General features: G+C 51.5%; 3 protein-coding genes across 10 annotated transcripts in view; 1 reads left to right on the plus strand and 2 right to left on the minus strand.

The window, feature by feature from the left end:
- Window positions 1-3,293, plus strand: MRPS7 (mitochondrial ribosomal protein S7). Its single transcript, XM_046675911.1, has 5 exons — window positions 1-250; window positions 791-982; window positions 1,098-1,161; window positions 1,547-1,714; window positions 2,598-3,293. The coding sequence occupies exons 1-5, from the start codon at window positions 168-170 to the stop codon at window positions 2,817-2,819; spliced, it is 729 nt and encodes a 242-aa protein (XP_046531867.1). The 5' UTR covers window positions 1-167; the 3' UTR covers window positions 2,820-3,293.
- Window positions 3,140-7,695, minus strand: MIF4GD (MIF4G domain containing). Of its 4 annotated transcripts, none has more exons than XM_046675909.1 (6): window positions 7,561-7,695; window positions 6,487-6,618; window positions 5,228-5,337; window positions 4,864-5,019; window positions 4,681-4,773; window positions 3,140-3,925 (listed from the first exon to the last, which is right to left on the minus strand). In XM_046675909.1, exons 2-6 carry the CDS (start codon window positions 6,566-6,568, stop codon window positions 3,698-3,700), a joined length of 669 nt encoding a protein of 222 aa, XP_046531865.1. In that variant the 5' UTR covers window positions 6,569-6,618; window positions 7,561-7,695; the 3' UTR covers window positions 3,140-3,697. The 4 variants fall into 4 exon arrangements, with proteins under 4 accessions (XP_046531865.1, XP_046531863.1, XP_046531862.1 ...); XM_046675907.1 differs by lacking the exon at window positions 7,561-7,695 and adding an exon at window positions 7,431-7,473; XM_046675906.1 differs by lacking the exon at window positions 7,561-7,695 and adding an exon at window positions 6,754-6,849.
- Window positions 7,696-9,035: 1,340 nt separating this feature from the next.
- The window catches only part of SLC25A19 (solute carrier family 25 member 19), a 17,012-nt gene continuing 5,826 nt past the window's right edge, over window positions 9,036-20,221 (minus strand). For all 5 annotated transcript variants that reach the window (XM_046676673.1, XM_046676675.1, XM_046676671.1 and 2 more), the window contains 3 exons: window positions 14,154-14,337; window positions 13,363-13,493; window positions 9,036-10,495 (listed from right to left, as the gene is read on the minus strand). In XM_046676673.1, coding sequence (XP_046532629.1) covers window positions 10,313-10,495; window positions 13,363-13,493; window positions 14,154-14,337 — 498 coding nt within the window. In that variant the 3' untranslated portion in view covers window positions 9,036-10,312. The remainder of the gene's footprint in view (window positions 10,496-13,362; window positions 13,494-14,153; window positions 14,338-20,221) is intronic.

The following is a 20,221-nucleotide window of genomic DNA, read 5'->3' on the forward strand; positions in this document are numbered from 1 at the left end:
TTTACTCTTCCCTTTGGGCCTCGGAGTGAGAGACTCTTAACGCCCAGATTAAATGGGTGATGCAGAGATTTAGGACCCCGTGGAGCCTTTTCCCTGTCTTCCGTCACTCGCTCAGGCACGCAGGCACGCCGAGGGCAGTCCTTGTGGGGTCCTCGTGACCAGCCAAGATGGCTGCCCCCGCGGTGAAGGCTGCGAGAGCGTGGTCGGGCCTGGCGCTGGGGTTGCGGAACGCTGTCCTGCGGCTTCCAGGGTGAGAGGGCGGCGGGCAGCTGGGGGGCCGCTTGGCTCTTCACGGGGATACCTGTGGGGAAGGAAAGAGGCCACAGACGAGCCGTGCGGGGAGCTGGAGAGAGCATGGGGCCGGGATGTCTCAGTCCAAACTTCTTACACTAGCTGCGTGACTTTGGACCTGTCTGAAGGTTTAGTGATTGCCCCCCCGCCCGCGGGGATTCGAACTCGGAGCTGCAAGTGCGGTCTCGTGAAAGAGCTCAGAGCTGGGATTTTCTCTGTTGGGAGATGCGGAGAGAGACGCATAAGCGGGGCGCCTATCCTGAGGGTCAGGAGCCTGTCCTTACCGTTGGCGCTTGACGAGGAGGAGACTTTCCTCGCCTGTTTGGGGGAGGTCCTCCTACCTCTTGGGACAAGAGCCAGAATTATTGATTGCGGTTCAGGTTTGGCTAGCAGTCCCTGGGCCGCTCTCACTCGTGGGCGGGTTGGCAGACACGCCTATTGTGAAGTCAAGCCTTTTCACTGATGGAGTCGGCTTTTGCCCACCTCTTTCTCCTCCCAGGCTAACCCAGGTGAGGTGGAGCCGCTATGGTCCTGAATACAAGGACCCCCATATTGACAAGGAGTATTACCGCAAGCCCTTGGCCGAGCTGACTGAGGAGGAGAACTATGAGCGGGAGCTCAGGAAGACTCAGCTTATCAAAGCCGCCCCAGCGACGAAAACATGCTCTGTGTTTGAAGACCCCGTGATCAGGTTAGATGGAAACAAACACTTGTTCCACAGACTAGGGCTATACCGGGGAGGGTCTACAGTAAGGATTCCGTGATACAGCCTTGGAAAGCTAAACATTTTGTTTTTCTTCTTGAAGTAAATTCACCAACATGATGATGAAAGGAGGAAACAAAGTATTGGCCAGATCCCTCATGACACAGGTAAACGGTACCTGTCATCTTTCTCTTCCCTATAGCTTGGTACTTGGCTCTTTCAGTTTAGCATAAAAAAGAATGGATTCGTATACCTGTCATTGAAATTAACTTTACTGTATGTATGTGTGGAGGTGGAGGCTTTAATGAAGTCCTGCGGGAGTCAACAACTGCCATTCCACCCCCACATCACAAATCTTAGCCCACTCTTTCTGTCCTAGTCCAAGAAAGGTACTTAAGGGAGGCACTTAAGAACTTTGTTTTAGAAGTGCTGAGTGAGGAGCTGCAGAGCTATAGAAGAATGAGATGATGGAAGTAGAGGGCAGGATACTAGCTCAGCCAGGTAAACCCTTTAGGGAGCCTGGGTAGCCTCTTTCACTGTATATCTTTGCAGACTCTGGAAGCTGTGAAAAGGAAGCAGTTTGAGAAGTACCATGCTGCCTCTGCAGAGGAACAGGCAACCATTGAACGCAACCCCTATACCATCTTCCACCAAGCCCTGAAAAACTGTGAGCCTGTGATTGGGCTGGTACCCATCCTCAGGGGTGGCCATTTCTACCAGGTGAGTGGTCAGGGCCTGGAAGCAGGGCTGCCCACATGTGAAACAAGATGTGGGGGTCCTTGGGGATAGGAGGGCCCAGAGTTAGGCCAAGATTGATAGCTTTCTAGGGACCAGGGGCTGTCAGGATCTGCTCCTCTGAGCCCGAGTATAAAAACCACAGGCAGAAGATGGAAAAGAAAGCAAGCAAAGTAATAGCCAAATGACCTCTTCTGGAAGCCTGCCCCACCCCCCTTTTGTCTAGCATCCTGCGTTCTAAACTGTAAGCTTCTCATGGTGAGGGACTACGTTTACACCTCATCTTTATACACCAGTGTCAAGTGTAGCACTTGACCTGTAACTGATGCTTCAGCACTATTTGTTGAACTGAACTTGGCGTCTCTATCATAGCATTTAGTTATACTTCATTGTCATAAGTGGATGTTCTCGTCTTCTCTTTTTTCAATGTAAACTTCATAAAAGTAGTGACTTTTTTATTAATGTCTGTGTCTCTAGGGTCTAGCATGGTACCTGGCACATAGTGGGGGCCCAGCAAATGATTCTTGGACAAGAGCGTCTTGTTTTTTGGCCCCCATTATCTGAGTTAGCTAAATCACCCCGGCTGACGGGTTTTTCCCAATTGGTGCCTGTATCAACTTGGCTGAGCTTCCACCTCGAAGTGAAAGAGGTCAGTGCTAAATGAGTATTTGCTCATTAATATCTGCTACACTGAAGTCACCCAGGGGTGAAGGAAGCTCAGAGAGGAATAGACAGGCCTCTCTCCTCAGGAGCCTTGCCAGGGCTGACCCAGAGGGAACCTGTGGCTACTCCTTAGAGCTCAGGGAGGAAGGAGACTGCAGCGCTGGCAACTTCTTGGACCACTGTGCCCACATCCTATCTTCCCCAGGTCCCTGTGCCACTAGGCGACCGGCGTCGTCGCTTCCTGGCCATGAAGTGGATGATTACTGAGTGCAGGGAGAAGAAGCACCGGCGGATGCTGATGCCAGAGAAGCTGTCGCATGAGCTGCTGGAGGCTTTTCACAACCAGGGCCCTGTGATCAAGAGGAAGCATGACATGCACAAGATGGCTGAGGCCAACCGCGCCCTGGCCCACTACCGCTGGTGGTAGAGGGAGGGTAGAGGCTCTAGGAGGAGCCCAGGGCGCTCGGCTGCAAGAAACAATGTGAGCCACTGCCATGTTGAAAATTACCTGTGGGTTAAGGCTGTAGTTCCTTTTCTGGGGCAGGCAGGCCTCACAGAAAGGATGGAGCAGCATGTTTATTGCTTGTTAGTCCTTCTTTCTTTGGGGCTAGAACTTGCTCTCCCTCCCGTGTCTCCTTGCAAAGAAGGAACACATCAACTTGGATTTCCCCCAGGAAACTTAGGGCCCATCCAGCCATCTCTTCCCTCAGCGTGGAGTGGACCTTTGGATGCTAGGAAAGGAAGCGGTTTTAGTATCAGAAAAGGTTTATTAGAAAAGTCTCACCTTGAATAGTATAGCATGTGATGTGGTACTGCCATTCATTGAAACCAACTGGAGGAAATATGCTTATTTTCAAAGTAGTCCTTGTACAAAACGTATAAAAAGCAGTTCCTGGTGTGACGTATGCTCTGCTTCTGCCCCTTGACATCCCAGTGCATCCCACCAGTGGCTATGGGTACCCATTTTACAGATGGGAAACGGAGGCACGGAACTAGCTGTTGTACCAGTGTTTACACAGTGCACCGGTTGTTAGGAGTTGCCCTTCTCTGCCTAGGTGGAAGGTGATGGGGGAGAGAGGCTGATGGGACTGTGGGGACAGGTCCGTTTGGTGTCTTCCCTAATCCATGAATGGGGGAGAGGAAAGTGCTCAGGGCAGGACCAGTGTGTAAGTGGGAAACATCTTGGGAGCTGTTGAAAGTCTGGAAGGGAAAAAGTCTTTGGGAGAGGCAAAGACTCCACTTCCAGGTTGGGAGGTGGGTAGAAGAAAGGCCAGTGCTGCTGGTGAGGAAGCCTGATCTGGAGGCCTAATCAGAGACCTCACTGTAGTAATACTTGTGGGCTGCTGGGGTCGTTTTCCAGCCAGCTGCCCGGAACTCAATGATCTCCAACAGCAGCAGCTGGGCCAGGGAGCTGAGGCCAGTTGGGAGCAGGAAGCCATCCCGGATCAGGACAAAGAGCTCATCCATGCGCTGCCTGTTCATCTTCTCCAGCTGCTCCCCGACCCGGTGCAGCTGCAGCACCAGGCAGTCCACCTGCAGGGGGCAGTGGGAGGTGACCCCAGGCAGGGCCAGCCTATCACACAGAGCAGCCATTTACTGAGTGCTTGCTGCTTGCCAGTCACTGTGCTTGGCCCTGTACACACATTTCCCCACTTCATCCTCATGCCACCCAGGGGGTATTATCCACATCTTAACATGAGAGAAGTTTGGGGACTTGCCTAAGGTCTCTCATCTGGGCCAGGCTGGACTCAGGCCCTGTCTCCAAACTGTGCTGCTTTACTCTACTTTTTTTTGCTGAGGAAGATTTCACCCTGAGCTACCATCTGTTGCCATATCTTCCTCTATTTTATATGTGGGCTACCGCCACAGCATGGCCACTGGCGAGTGGTGCAGGTCTGCGCCCAGGAACTGAATCTGGGCTGCTGAAGCAGAGCATGTGAACTTAACCACTAAGCCACCAGGGCTGGCCCTTAACCCTACTTTTCTACCTCCTCCACATTCTGTGCCTGGTTTGTTTTCTAGACCCTCTGTATGCACAGATGTATCCTCTCATAGGTTGGCTTTCCTGCTGGGACGGAAGCCTCTGAGCCAGTAGCTTTTGGCTGCTCTCTGTTCTGGATAAATTCCAGACCTTGCCACTTGTCCTGCAACTGACAGGCTTTAAATGCCCCCACCAGGCTCCTGCCCCAGGAAGTGATGCCCTGGAAAGCCTCCATGGACAGTGCTGGCATTCTGAGCTGAGCCAAAGACTGCCCACTTCCACAGCCTTCTGTGCCAGGGCCACCCACCTCCTCCTCCTTGCTCAGACTGTCAGGCTGGGCCAGACGGAAGAGGCAGTCATAGACGGGGTTCACCAGGGCCATCATGGGCATGTTGTTCACCTGTGGGGGGAGAGCAGGGGCCAGAGCACCGGCTTAGTGGCCGTGGGGGACAGGCCATCCTGCTGCATGAGGTGGCTGCTGGGGCCTCACCCTCAGGTAGTCAAAGATGTTGCAGATAAAGGTGACATAGCAGACCCAACCCTGCAGGGAGCGGGCTCGCAGCTGCTCCCGAGTCTGGTACTCTTGCTGCAACCGGTTGAGGAGTCCACGCCGGAAGACACTCTGGCCTGCTTGCTTGCTCTCTGCCTGTGAGTCAGGGAAAGGATGGTGAGTGGCACCAGATGGTGCCACTGCAGCCGCACCCAAGCTTCCACAGCTGAAGGCCTGCCTGTCCTGCTCCTTTCTCTGCCTCTGAGAGAACCCCTTTGCATCTCTGCCCTGCTGGCCAGGCCTTCTGCCCACTCCTGAAGCACCTTCCTCAAAGCATCTCCCCTCTTTACCGACCCCACCCAACCTGAATGATGGCGTAGCACATTCGTCCTGCTTCTTTGCTGAACACACTGTCCTGCAGAGAATGGTCCACAATCAGATTGGCCACTTTCTCCAAGTCCACGGCACCTGGATCTAGGGTAGTAAAGATAGGGAGTCCAGAGCTGTTTCTCCCTTTTGCCTCCACCTGCTTCTAAGAAGGATTTGAGATGTTTACAAAAGAGCCAAGAGCACTCCCATTATACGCTTATATTGAAAGAGACCGGAAAACAGGGAAGGAGGACAGTAACCACGCATAGAGCAGCTCTAGCTCAGCCTCCTGGCGGCCCAATCAGAGGAAAAGGGGAGGGTTATGTGGCTGTTAGAGACTAATCGAAGTAAGAATGCTCGTTTTTTAGGACACATATTTTCCTGGCACTAGGTTGAGGAAGGAGCACCAAATAACAGTGTCTTCGACAGCAATTTTACAGAAAAAAGTATTCTTATAATAAATACACAAGTACCCCTGACAAGAGTGAGCCTCCCCCACAGGCCCACTTGGCACATGATGGCCGTTGCTATTTGTCAGCTGAGTCAAACTCCTGAGTGCTGCAGGAGGGCATCAGTCCAGGACAATTACTACATCTCTTCTGCCAAGCAGAACACTCCATCTTCTGTCCCAAGTCAGGCAGCTCTGCATATTCAAGAGAGCTGGCTGCAGCAACGCAGAAACCAGGTCGAATGTAAGGACTTAAAGGGGCAGGAGCTGTGTTCTCTGGGCCCTACCCCTTTATGGGTACTTAAGCTTTAAAAAAAGTCCTTACAGTGGCTGGCCCAGTGGCTCAGCGGTTAAGTGCGCACGTTTCACTTTAGCGGCCCAGGGTTTGCCAGTTCGGATCCCGAGTGCAGACATGGCACCACTTGGCAAGCCATGCTGCGGCAGGCGTCCCACATATAAAGTAGAGGAAGATGGGCACGTATGTTAGCTCAGGGTTAGCTCAGGGCCAGTCTTCCCCAGCAAAAAGAGGAGGATTGGCAGCAGATGTTAGCTCAGGGCTAATCTTCCTCAAAAAAAAAAAAAAAAGTCTTTACAGTCTGAGACGTGACTCTATGATTCATACTCCCAAATACTGGCCTAAGTGTAGCTTTCTTCCTGTTCGAGTTATGTTGCTGACTCCTCTGAAAGCAAAGGGAGGGCTGGGCATTCCCGGGCTAGGGCTCAGTCCTCCAGTCCCGTCCCCTTGGCCCCCTTGGCCCCTTCCCTGCAGCTCTGGACCCAGGCTCAGGAGCGCTCCCCATGCTCACCTTTGAGTGCTGTCTTCAGCAGTTGCTGGGTCTCTGCATCAAAACACTGGATTTTATACTCCTCTCTACCAGGCTCCCCCATGACCACCCAGCCCCAGTAGCTCTTTACTGGGGTGGGACTAATGACGGCACCTGGAAGAGGAGAGGTGAAGGGAGAAGACTCAGGTGTGCAGCATGGGTCCTGCAGGCCTTGGGTGGGGCTGGCCCGCGCTTGGGACAGGGGCTCCTGGGAGGTTCACGGCATTCGGTGGTTAGCTGAGAGCCCACCAAGCTTGGCTTCTGGTGGAGACTGGGCATCAGCCAGGCACATGCTGCTCAGTTTAGGAACCCCTGTAGCTTCTGCGATTACACGAGAGTAAAGAAATGAAGAGTGAATGCGCGTGTCCTAACACGAGACAGAGTTATTCTCAGCTGATAGCAAGGGCAGGGTGGGGTGCGCTGACCTAGGGGTGTAGCTAGGTGGATATTAGACGCTTGCCCTAGCTATATAAACCGGCCTGGAAGCTGCTGGCTCAGCACGATTCCCGGCGAGTGAAAAGGCTGGGGGCTCTAAGCTGCGGACAGCTCTGTCTCAGCAGGGTTCCAAGCCCCTCTCCCAAACCGTCCCCCTCAGCCTCAGTCAGAATCCTTCGCAGTCCACAAAACCCAGCCCTCCGGGCAGGGGCCAGCCCGCGTGAGTGGTGCAGAAGCCTCCTCCGCCGCTCGACTGACGGTCGAGCCCGAACTTCCCCTGTGCTGGCCAGCTTCTCCCCGGGACGGACTGGTTAAACTGGCCTCCGGAGCGGCAGGAACCTGGCACTGCCCACTCAGGACTCCCAATTCCTGAGCTTCGTTCGGGATCCTTCCTCTTAAAGAGGGAGCGGGAAGACGCGTCCCCCAGAGGCAGTCCCCGTTAGAGTCCCCTCTCCGGACTCGGCGCCTCCCCCCTGGTCAAAGGAGACGACCTTGGGCGTCTCCAGACCCGGGCAGCATCCCTAAGCCCGGAACGCCCTTCCCTGCGGCGCAGGGCCCGCGGCGGAGCCCGCCGTCCAGGGTCCCCGGGGCGGGAGAGGCGGCGTGAGCGCCGACACCCACCTGCCGGGCCAGCGCCGTGCCCGCGTGCCCGGAGGCCGCTCGGCAGGCATAGTGCGCGCGCCCCGCGTCCGCGGCGCTGCTGGTGCCGCCGGCCGCGCCTCGCCACGGCTTAGGTCATTTCCTAGCGCGGCGCCGGGGCGGGGCCGGGCAAGCGGGCGTGGGGGAGGGCTCGGGGGCGGGCCTCGCCAGCGCCACCTGCCGGGGCCCCGGCGACGCTGCCCTCGCCGGCCCTGTCCTCTCCTCACCCAGTTTGCCCTGGGTCTTGTCCAGGACCACAACGGTTCCTGGGCGCTAGGCCGGACCTGCTCCTCCGCCCACTCAAGCCCTCAATTTTAAGCAGTGGCACGCCCCCACCACGCCTCCACGCCAGAGGCTCAGGTTAAAACTGGGTCAGAAGGGGACACTCGGCCTGGCCCTCGGCGTGGGAGAAGCCTGCGGAGGGCGTGGTCCGCACCGGACGGGGTGGGGTGAGGAGAGATGGCTGGAGGGGCAGGACTTCACATGTGGTGTCCGCGTGACCCCCACTCCCACCCCCCCCCCAAGTAGAGGAGAAGCGGGGGAGGGGGAGGTGGGAGGCTGTAAGGGCTGGATCGAGCCCCACTAACCCGCTCTCCTACTCTAAGTACAAACGATACTGGTAAAATAAGTTGAAATCAATGGGCCAGACCAAGAGAGAGGGTCCCCGTTGCCCTGCGAGGTGTTGGGAGTGACCCTTAAGTTGAGCAAGCCCCTGGCCCGGTCTTTCTTGGCCAGGGCCGGGGGAGAGGGGTGGGCCCAGCAGCCCAGACAGGGCCATCCCTGAGGTTGTCCCTGAGTTGCAGAAGGGCATACAGAAAGGGCTGGAAAAGAGCTGCCCCTTCCCATCACTTAGACAAGAAAGTATTGTAGAAGGCTGTTTCCTGGTGCCACAGTTCTCTCCTCCTGTCAGAAGAGCTGCCAAAGTGGGGCCCGCCTGAGTTCCGCAGGCTCCACTTCGGTGGCCTGGGTTTGGTTCCCGGGCACGGACCTATACCATTTGTCAGTGGCCATGCTGTGGCACAACCCACATACCAAACAGAGGCATACTGGCACAGATGTTAGCTCAGGGTGAATCCTCCTCAAGCAAAAAGACAAAGATTGGGGCACAGTAGTTAAGTTTGCACATTCCACTTCGGGAGCCCGCGGTTCGCGGGTTCGGATCTCAGGTGTAGACCTAAGCACTGCTTGTCAAGCCATGCTGTGGTAGGTGTCCCACATATAAAGTAGAGGAAGATGGGCACGGATGTTAGCTCAGAGCCATTCTTCCTCAGCAAAAAAGAGAGGGATTGGTGGCAGACGTTAGCTCAGGGCTAATCTTCCTCAAAAAACAAAAAAGAGGAAGATTGACAACAGATGTTAGCTAGCGTAACTCTTCCTCAGCAAAAAGAAAAAAAAAAGTCACCAAAGTAGTCAGACAATAGATGAGAAAGAGAATGGAAAGCAATGAGCAGGAGAGATGACAAGAAGAAAGTTTACTTCAAGTGAATTTTATAAAAAATACATTCAGGCAGCTGCCTCACAGCAGTCTCAAGCCCAGGCCTTGAGTGCCCAAAACTCTGTGGGTATCAGAGTTCCCTCCAGCCATAGCCTGGACCTTCACAATCAGCAGCCAAGAGCAGGGAAACTTCAGGATTTGGGGTCCCAGACATAACACAAGGCCCTCGCCAAATGTGCCCTCACTAGGCTGTCTGCCCAGCCCCTCCCTTCCACCATCCCTTCACCGGGCTTCTTCAGAGCGTGGGCCTTCCTCGGTTACAGGGGGTACACACAGCACCATGCTGAGCCGAGGAGGAACACCCTGATCGGGCAGCTGATGCCAACTGGCCCAGCTCCAAGCTCCTCCCAACCCAGGAGGGCCAACCCAGCCCCCGGGGAAAGAGTGATCCTGGTAGACTGGGACAAGAGCTGCTGCCTTTACCCATCAGCATGTCCCACGAGCACATCCCCCACTTCCCATGGGGCCGCTGGTCTCTGCTTTCCCTAGAGGCTCTCGGCCATGAGCAGTCCTGCCCCAGGGGAGAGCAGCCTGAGTGGGAAATTTACAGACACAAAGGTCTGGGCACAGGGTGTTTATAAAGTGACCAATTCAGCCTGGACTCTGCACCCAGAGCTAGAAGCAAAGCTGCCTGAGGGAGGCAACTACTGAGAAAAATAGAATTGGAGGAAGGCAGGGATCCTTCCCTCATACTTTGTGAGGAGGGATATGATTTGGAAGGGAAGACGGAGGAGTAAGATACGAATGTGCTTTTAGCTTTAATGCCTATCAATAAGTCGGTAGGAATAAGAGCCCAAGTGTGGGGACCAGACCCCTGCAAAGGCCTGGTCCCAGCCTCACACTCAAGCTGCCACCCCACCCAGAGCCAGGAGTGTTCTCTGGACAGACAGGGCGAAGAAGTGCGGGATGGCGGCTGCTGCCCTGAGAGCAAGCGTGGGCTAAACAGAGAAGCAACTTCAAGCTCCTCCGACTGGCGCGGCTGGGGCCCCACAGACCAGGCCCTGTGCTCTCCCTGCGCTCTTGAAGGGGAGAAAGCCCTTGCCCTTCTGGTGGCGTCCAAGCTGGCGGGATCAAGGCTGCTGCCCTGCTCCCTATGGGTCTTCAGGCTCAAGACGGCTGGCTTGAAGGGATGGACCAGGCAGCACCTCTCAGTGCAACACGACACTGGAGATCAAGTCTTACTTCTTTCAGGAGGTTGCCTCAGGTACAAGACCTCAGGCCACCCTCCCGCCCTCAAGGCTAGCTGTCTGCCTTCTTCATGTGGTGGAAGAGGTTACAGAAGAGCTCATACCAGAAGAACACAAAGCCGGTGGAGAGGGCGGCCTTCAGCAGGCTAGGGGACAGGCCCTTGAAGAAGCCCTGTGCACCCTCCTCTCGCAGCACCCGCCTGGCACAATCCAGGAGGCCCTTGTAGCTTCGAACCTGGGGAGAAGAAGGTTACTCTGGTTAAGGAGAGGAGGTGATTCAAACACAGATGTTGGGGGCCAGCCCAGTGACGCAGTGGTTAAGTTCCACTTCGCGGGCCCGGTGTTTGCTGGTTCAGATCCCGAGTGCGGACATGGCACTGCTTGTTAAGCCATGCTGTGGCAGGCATCCCACGTATAAAGGAGAGGAAGATGGGCACGGATGTGAGCTCAGGGCTAATCTTCCTCAAAAAAACACATAAAAAGCACAGATGTTGGCTCTATTCTTTTTGTCAATACAGCACTTGACACTTCATAGCTTCCAATAAATATTTGCTGGATGAAGGAAGGAACGTAAAAAAGAGAATAAGTTAACCTCATTCTTTCCCTTGCAAGTGGGCTAATTCAGACCTAACAGATGAAGTGCCTGGAAATCAGCACTGGACAGAGCTCCTTCCTGCCCAGGAGGCTCCCACTGACTGTGGTTCTTAAGGACCCAGTGAGCGCTCTGGAACCTCTTCCCAGAGGCCCCTCTGACCTTTCACCCCATCCCACCTGGTCCCCCTTGGGCAGCAGATCTGGATCTGGCCCTTCTTATCTCTGGTTTTTTTTTTTTTTTTGCAAGATTTTATTTTTCCTTTTTCTCCCCAAAGCCCCGTGGTACATAGCTATATATTTTTAGTTGTGGGTCCTTCTAGTTGTGGCATGTGGGATGCCACCTCAGCATGGCTTGATGAGCGGTGCCATGTTCGCACCCAGGAGTGCTCGAACTTAACCACCTGGCCACGGGGCAGTCCCCCTTCCTAGCTCTTAACCTGACCAGTGACCCCCTCCAGCCTTGCCCTCTCCAGTTGACCACACACTGCTGCCAGACCCCGTCCCCAAGGCACAGCTCTACTCAGCTGCTCCCCTCCAGAAGCTCCAATCACTCCCAATGATGATGGTGATGATGAAAACGACATTATAAAGAATCAAGTCCAAGCTCCGTGGCCTGGGTGCTCCGCCGTTCGGCCTCAACTTCCCTCCCAGACCCACCCTTATCCCCCATTGGCCCTCCCACTGGCCCCGCCCACTTCCAGCCAAAGGGCTCACATCAGTTTCCATTAGGAGCAGGGCCTCCCTCCTCCCTCCCTGTCCAAAGTCAAACTGTTCTTCAGGACAAGTTGGCAAATGGAAAACAGAGGTTAGAAAACTTTGTATACAACCCCATTTTTGTTAAAATGTACAGATATATCTATTTATGCAAAGAAATGCCAAGGTTCCGTTTGATGATCTCTGGGTGGGTGGTGGTGGAGTGACAGGAAATTTAAATATATACATATTTTGTGTGTGTGTGTGTGTGTGAGAGAGAGACAGAGAGACAGAGACAGAGAGAGAGAGAGAGAGAGAGAGAGAGAGAGAGAGAGAGAGAGAGAGGAAGACTGGCCCTGAGCTAACATCTGTGCCATCTTTCTCTGTTTTCAATGTGGCGCGCACCACAGCACGGCTTGATGAAGGGTGTAGGTCCGAGCCCAGGATGTGAACCTGTGATCCCTAGGCCTCAGAAGCAGAGCACATGAACTTAACTGCTATGCCACCAGGCTGGCCCCTGATTTTTATCTTTCTTTTTGTCTATCTGAATTCTCTCAAGTTTTCTACAAAGAAAATGTCTTACAACTATAAACCCAATTCTTTCTTTTCCCCCAAGTCAGGAGCGCTCTCTCCCCTCTCTGCCTCCCCTGCCAAGGTGTCCCTCCCCTCTGACGTCTGTCAGGCACCTTTCTTCATGCCTTGACATCCCAGGTTCCCAGGTCCCGGGGGAAAGTCCTGGATTACCCCCACTTGCCGTACCCCACCCCCACCACTGCTAAAATGAGTGTGCCAAAAGGAGTGATGTGACAATCTAAGCTGACTAAGGAGTGATTACTAATATTACCAAATTACCTACAGTGGGGCTTCTACGGATGACAAACTCTTCTGGCGCATTTAAAATATAATTTAGTTTACCAAACTCACCCCTTTCCAGGAACACCTCCAGCATACAGTGAAGCACCCCATGCACCAGGGTGAGTCTCCTCCATGTTCTTTAATATTTTGGGGACCTTTCTTTCTTTTCTTTTCTTTTTTTTTTGTTTTGAGGAAGATTAGCCCTGAGCTAACCTCTGCTGCCAATCCTCCTCTTTTTGCTGAGGAAGACTGGCCCTGAGCTAACATCATGCTCATCTTCCTCCACTTTATATGTGGGACGCCTGCCACAGCATGGCTTGACAAGCAGTGTCATGTCTGCACCCGGGATCTGAACTGGCAAACCCCAGGCCGCTGAAGCAGAACGTGTGAACTTAACCGCTGTGCCACTGGGCCAGCCCAGGGACCTTTCTTATGTGAGTATACCCTTCATCCCAAACTGAACTGGACACTTTTTTTTTTTTAAAGATTGGCACCTGAGCTAACAACTGTTGCCAATCTTTTTTTTTTTCTTTTTTTCCTTTTCCTGCCTTTTCTTGCCAAAGCCGCCCAGTGCATAGCTGTATTTCCTAGTTGTGGGTCCTTCTAGTTGTGGTATGTGGGACGCCGCCTCAGCGTGGCCTAATGAGCGGTGCCATGTCTGCACCCAGGATCCGAACCGGAAAAACCCTGGGCCGCCAAAGCGGAGCACGCGAACTTAACCACTCAGCCATCCCCTGAACTGGATGCTTTTTAAGAGCAGACACTGTGAATCCTTTGCCTGGACCTTTCCACAGCGCCCTCTATACACAGGGCTCTGTGTGCTGCTTTCCCGTGTGCTCGGGGATCCCTGGGGACAGGCTGGGAGTGAAAGGGCTGTGGGGGCTCATGCTGCCCGGTAGGCAGGAACTGACCCAGTTCTTCATGTGCCCAGTGAGGGGCAGGGATCCGGGGACAGCTCACCTGGCCAAAGGTGGCTCGGGCCTGCTCAAAGCCTCCAACCTGCAGCCGTTTCTTGAAGAGGTCCAGGGGATACGTAAGGGTCTTGCTGATGACTCCAGCTCCACTGCCACAAAGCAGGTTTTTGAGGTTCCCTGAACCAGAGAAGCCGGATTAAGGGGAAACAACGAGAGAAATGCAACCTAGGGTAGACAATTTCAAGGTCATGAGGTCTAATCCTCCACCATAAAACAAAACCCCACAAACAACCTTGATCTCAGAGGAATTTAATCCAGGAGAGAGAGATGCAGACACGGCCACACTCGGCAAGAATGACAAGAGGTGCAGACTGGCCAGGCTGATGGCAGGAGGGCTGTGAGCCTTTACCAGTCATCTCCGCTGGAGGCAACAAGGGCCTGCGGCAGGCTGCGGCGTGGGACTCAGTGCGAGGCCTGCCCTTCCCCGTCCACATCCTGCCCAGACGAAACCCAACCAAAACCCTACCAAAACCAGGCAGCCTGCAAGCTGGAGTTCTGACAAAAATGAAAACCACGACCAGTAGTTGGAAGTAAATGTTGATGATGCCACTGATGGGTGTGGCAAGAGCTGGAAGAAATAAAGTCATCCATCAGCGGCCGGGCTGGTTTGTTTTGTGGGCTGCATCACAGAGCCAGGTTCAGAGAACCTGGGGGTAGGGGGGTCTCAGCTTCTGACAGGAAAACCTTATTTCCTACATGATTCGGAAAGAGATGTTACAGCTTGGGAGTGGGGTGGAATGGAGACCGAGGTTCCCTTTCGTGTGAGGGCTGTCTCACCGTCTTTCCTTCCTTCGGCTGGCATGACCCACTCATACGCGTGCTTCAAGGAGCTGTAAAAGGAGAACTGGAACCCGGCGTAGGGGAAGATGGCGAGCATGGTGGGGTTCAAGCCTTTGTAGAAGACCAAGGGGCCTTCGGTCCTGTACATGGTCACCACGGCGTCTCGCAGGGTTTTATAGACCTGGACACCACACATGCAACTCGAGTGAGTGTGGTGCGGGAGTCCAAGCCGAGAACACAGCCCATATCAGGTATTTCCCCTCGTCCAAAGACCCAGCTACCGGGAGCATTACTTCTCCTCCCAAGAGGACAAAGAAAATGCTGGACAAAAACCCAAGGGTGGAGTTTTCCAGCAACTCTCCTTCTAGCTATTTACACGACTGATAAATCTGCATGAGGGCATGGAAGTACGTGCCCAGAGATGGTCGCTGCAGCATCCTGTGGAGCAGCAAAAGATGTGATGTCCACCCTTGGGTGAGTGGTACATCAGTTATGGCACACACACTCACCAGAACATTGTGTAGCTGTTAAAACAGGATGATGCAATCTACATGACTGAAAGGAAATAATCCCCCAATAGATAGTCAAACGGACACAGCAAGATGCAGAAGAGCGGGCAGAGTGTTTGTGGAGGAAACAAGCTGTGTGCAGAGATCACCCCCCACCAAGGATGCACGAGAATGAGGAACAGTGATCATCACCTCCACAGAGGGAAAGGGGTGTGGGCGGGGGTGGGAGGGGAGCCAGAGGAGGGAGATTGACTATTACCATTTTATGCTATTTGGGTTTTTTGCCATGTGCATATATTTAACCTTTCTTAAACTGTCCACAGGTGATCTCTATGCAGGAAGACTAAAGGCCATTGGTTTTGCCTAGTATCCTTCTATGAAACACACATTCCTTACAATGGACCACAGGGGCTGACCCTGCCCTGCTGTGGGTACAGCGGAACATCGCACTGACAGCAGGTGACCAAGGGAAAGTCCACACTGAGCAGAGAGGACTGCCAGCCCCTCCTCACTACTTGGCTTCCAGACGCTGGCAGCCACTGAAGGATTTCACCCTGGACACTTCCATGAAAGAGCTGGGCCTCAGAGGAAGGCCATCAGCCAGCAAGCCTGCCCACACACCCAGTCTCACCCTGCTTTTCTGTGGCCCCTCTTTTTAATTATTATTATTTTAATTTTATTTTTTTTTAAGATTGGCACCTGAGCTAACATCTGTTGCCAATCTTTTTTTTTTCCTTCTTCTCCCCAAAGCCCCCCAGTACATAATTGTCTATTCTAGTCGTAGGTCCTTCTAGTTGTGCTGTGTGAGATGCTGCCTCAGCATGGCTTCATGAGTGGTGCCAGGTCTGTGCCCAGGCTCTGAACTGGTGAAATCCTGGGCCGCTGAAGTGGAGTGTGCAAACTCAACCACTTGGCCACAGGGCTGGCCCCCTCTGTGCCCCCTCTTAACACCAGGCTGGCAGTCAAGGGCCACCAGACATTTGAGGAAATCCTTCATAAAAAACAGACCAAAATGATCAATGGGGGACAGGAGAAATCATTTGGAAAGAAGAGACAGTATAGAAAGCAGAAGAAAAGTAAAGAAAAAAGAAAGCACCCACAAAATTATAACTCATATTCTCAGACCATAGAGAAGGCATTGCCTCCATGATAAAAGAAGAAGATCCATTTTAAAAACAGGTAAGATTCAGAGAGCCAGACCTGGTGGTCTAGTGGCTAAGATTCGTGCTCTCACTGCCACAGCCCAGTCATTTCCCAATCAGGGAACCATACCACCCGTCTGTCAGTTGTCATGCTGTGGGGGCTGCGTGTTGCTGTGATGCTGAAAGCTCTGCCACTGGTATTTCAAATACCAGCAGGGTCACCCATGGTGGTTTCAGTGGAGCTTCCAGACTAGACAGACCAGGAAGAAGGACCTGGCCACCCACTTCCAAAAAAACTCGCCATGAAAACCCCGTGAATAGCAGTGGAGCAGTGTTTGACACAGCACCGGAAGGTGAGAGGCTGGTGCAAAAAGACAGTAGGGTTCAGCTCTGCTGTCCACAGGGCTCTAGGAGTCGGAACTGACTTGATGGCACTAACAACAAAAGATTCAGAGAACAAGAAAGAGCTCTTCAGAGAAAATCTTTCTAACTTTGAGTTAGGCAAAGATTATTTTAGATAAAATACCAAAAGCAAAATCCATAAAAGAACAAAGTGATAAACTGGACTTGATCAAAATTAAAATTAAAAACATCTGCTCTTCAAATGATACTGTAAGGAGAGCCAGTCCTGATGGCCTACTGGTTAAAGTTCGACACATTCCACTTTGGCAGCCCGGGTTTGGTTCCCGGGCACAGAACCACGCCATTTGTCTGTCAGTAGCCAGGCTGTGGCAGTGGCTCACATAGAACTGGAAGGACTTACAACTGGAATATACGACTATGTACTGGGTTTTGGGGAGAAAAAAAAAAAAGAGGAAGATTGGCAGCAGACATTAGCTCAGGACCAATCTTTCCCAGCAAAAAAAAAAAAGATACTGTCAGGAAATGAATAGACAGCCACAGACTCAGAAAATTTTACAAATAATAAACTACCCAATACAGAAATGGGCAAACAATTTGAACAAATATATCACCAAAGGTATACAGATGGCAAATAAGCATGCAAAAAAGATATTCAACATCATTAAAGAAATGTAAATTAAAATACCACTCTTCACACCTATTAGAATGGCTAAACTTTAAAAGAATAAAATAAAAATACAAAACTGATAATACTAAGTATTGGTGGGCATAACAAGCAAGTGGAACTGCTGGTGGGAATGCAAAATGGCCTAACCACGTAGGAAATGGTTTGGCTTTTTCTTATAAAATTAAACTTCTTACTACACAACCCAGCAATCCTACCCCTAGATATTTACCCAAGAGAAATGAAATGTTCTCACAATAACCTGTATGGGAATGTTTATAGTGCCTTCCTTCACAGTTGCCAAAAACTGGAGAACCACCTCAATGTGTTTGAACTAACAAACCATGATACACCCATTCAATGGAAACTACTCAGCAATAAAAAGGCACCAACTACTGACACACGCTACATGGACGAATCTCAAATGCATACATCAAGCGAAGGAAACCAACTCAAACAACTACGTGGGGCATAATTCCATTTCTATGACATTCTGGAAAAGGCACAACTCTAGACAGAAAAACAGACCAGTGTTAATGGAAGCTGGCCATGGAGAGGCACTGACTGCAAAGGAGGAGGAGGAAATTTTGGGGGTGATGGAACTTTTGTTTTCTGTCTTGACTATGGCAGTGGTTATGTGACGACATGCATTTGTTAAAAGTCACAGAACGGTACACTAAAAGAGTGAAGTTTACTGTGTATGGAAGTTACACTTCAATAAACCTAACTAAAACAAACCAAAACAGAGCTCTCAGGAACTAACTTATGTTAGCAAACATTTTTTAACTTCAATAAAGGGCCCAAGTGATAAAAGTAAGGAAATACCCCAGAAAGACAAAGAGAGCTAAACAATGGTAAAGAAAAGAGAAGTCAATCAGAGGATCAATCCAGGATGTCCTACATCCAACTGACATGAATCCCATGAAAGAAAGAAAAGACAACAACAGAGGGCAGGCAATTGTGAATAAATAATTCATGACCATTTTCCAGGCATGAAGAACATGAGCGGCCAATCTCCTTCGGCAGAAAGAGGAGGATTGGCAACGGAGGTTGCTAATCTCCCTCAGAAGAAAAATTGGGAATATATCAGTAGTGTTTGAAAGTGTTGTGGCGCTACCATGGCAGTGAGAATTTAAAACAAAAAAGAAGGACATGAGTTTCCAGACTAAAGGGTCCAGGAAGTGCCCATCACAATGAATGAAAGAGACTTGCACCAGTGCACACCACTAGTAAATTTCTAGAATGCCAGGGATCAAGAAATGATTCTGAAAGCTCCCAAGAGGGGAAAGGGATGGTTTCCTATAAAGGATCAGTAATTACAACAGTTCTGGACTTCTCTTCAGCAACACTGAGAGCTACCTAGAATTGTCTACCCAAATCATTAGTCAAGTGTAAGGGGAAAATAAGGGCATTTTCTATCAAGGCTTCTCTAAGGAAGATACACCTCAGGATGTGCTCCACCAAAATGAGGGATTAATCAAGAAAGACATGGAATCCAAGAAGAAAATCCTTAAGAGAACAGCTGGCAACAGCCCTAGAGCAAACAGTCCAGACTGAAGCCAGAGGGTGAAGGGTGCCAGAGCGGGGGGGCCCCATAATAACACGGGACTGATGGCCACGGGTGGACCCGATCGAGAGAGTGTTTGAGGTGAATTCATGATCAGCATGTAGAAAGCTAAACAAATAAAACACAAGGTGATTGCTAACTTCAGGAAAGGCAAAGATATAAAAGAAAATGTAATGATAATACTTTCAAGGCTCAGCAGCAACATTTACATAATCCTAATGGCATAAACACTGAGTATTGATTTAGCCAAAATCTATCACTCAGTTGTGCTGTAATCGATAGGGGAGGAAGCACAGGCACACACGAGGGTGACGGTGTAAGAGGAACGGCCTCATCTTCCACAGTGGCAGGCAGTAGTCACCGTCTGTAATTTAACAAAGAAGGAAAGGAAATAGCAGTACAAGCATGCCACCTAAAATTAGGAAGAAATAATGGAAGAAACAGCTCCACGTATTAAAAGTGGCTCCTCTGGGGATTGGAAATGGTGGGGCGGATGGTGGTGTTTTTCCATTATAATTTATGAAGAACTACCTGTCTTTTTAACCTTTATACACCTAATAGATTAGAGATTTTTTAAGAAAGAATTCTAAAGGTGAAGATTTATACTATAGATGGTACTAGTCTAAGGAAGGTGGAGAGTTTTGCAGTTTTTAAACAGGTCTCTTCCCTTCACTTTTATGTAATGTTCCGATTGCTCCAGAATCTAGAATCCAGCATCTCAATTACCTAAGCCAGGGAGGTAATACGCTATCCTCTTTTCCTAATACTGTCTTCACTTTTTCCTTCTCATAGACTTTTACTAAAGGTTGGAAAGTAAGAGGAGAGGATTGCAGCAAACCCGGAACGGAGAACTTGAAGGACTGCCGCCAGCCATCTTTCTTCATCTCAGCAGTCACCATGTTGCTGAGGTGTGTCTGTCCTCTCCACCTGTAAGCACCCTTCCCCTCCGTCTCTCTGCTCAGTTCCTAGGGCCCCTCATCTCGCGTCTCCACCCGGGCCTCAAGCCTCCATTGTCCACTGGCCGTGTCATCCAGAGTGATCCAGCTCTCACGCCCCAATCCTTTTCTTCCAGACTGCTCCCAGGGGACTTTGCCCTTCTCAACCAAAAAGGTCAGCAAGATGTCTCCTAAACAAAAGGACGCCCCCAAACCAGGATCTCCACCCCAGGCGACACAAAGAACCGGCAGAACTGAAACCACAGTTATTCTTAACTGGTCCCAGATCAAATTCTTAAGCAAAGAGTCATTCCCCACCAACAATATCCTAAAGCAGAAGTGAGACAGTAGGAAAATTATTCTTTCTTGGTTGAGAACACACACACACACACACACACACTGCTATTCTTACGTCCATCCAGGAAACAGAAATTATGGTGAGGAGGTCTATCTCAAGGTTTAATCCTTCACTTTCACTCAGTAAGTTCTTCCTTGAGTCTGACTCAATTATCCCGTTTCCTCCAATCCATTCTTTGTGGAAACCAAAAACACTCTCACAATAATACAGCGGTATGATCTCAATATCACTCTCCCGGACGCCTTCCCCGGCCAGCCCACAGGTCAGTATCTGCTCTGCTTCCCACCTGTAGGTTCTGTCTCCCCTGCGAGGCTGTGAGCATCCTGCATAGTGCCCAGCACAGTTACAGGTTTCACCAACAGACTGACGAGCAGACTGAAAACCCCAGGCTCTCCTAGCTTCGTTCCCTCTAAGGAAAAGAGCCCCAACTCCTGGGACACCTTCCACGACCCAGGCACCCCTTCTCCCTTCCACGACCCAAGCACCCCTTCTCCCTTCCACGACCCACGCACCCCTTCTCCCTTCCA

Source organism: Equus quagga, chromosome 11 (genome assembly GCF_021613505.1).
Source record: "Equus quagga isolate Etosha38 chromosome 11, UCLA_HA_Equagga_1.0, whole genome shotgun sequence".
In the NCBI taxonomy this organism is placed as follows: Eukaryota; Metazoa; Chordata; class Mammalia; order Perissodactyla; family Equidae; genus Equus; species Equus quagga.

Bases quoted from the DNA above. Each gene is read 5' to 3' on its own strand.
- MRPS7 (XM_046675911.1), top strand. From the start codon at position 168: ATGGCTGCCCCCGCGGTGAAGGCTGCGAGAGCGTGGTCGGGCCTGGCG. The intron at 1,162-1,546 runs GTAAACGGTACC...ATATCTTTGCAG, and splicing joins CCAGATCCCTCATGACACAG to ACTCTGGAAGCTGTGAAAAG. The intron at 1,715-2,597 runs GTGAGTGGTCAG...TATCTTCCCCAG, and splicing joins GGGGTGGCCATTTCTACCAG to GTCCCTGTGCCACTAGGCGA.
- MIF4GD (XM_046675906.1), bottom strand. From the start codon at position 6,796: ATGTGCCTGGCTGATGCCCAGTCTCCACCAGAAGCCAAGCTTG. The intron at 5,338-6,486 runs GTGAGCATGGGG...TTACTACCCTAG, and splicing joins GCTGAAGACAGCACTCAAAG to ATCCAGGTGCCGTGGACTTG. The intron at 5,020-5,227 runs GTTGGGTGGGGT...CCTGACTCACAG, and splicing joins TGTGCTACGCCATCATTCAG to GCAGAGAGCAAGCAAGCAGG.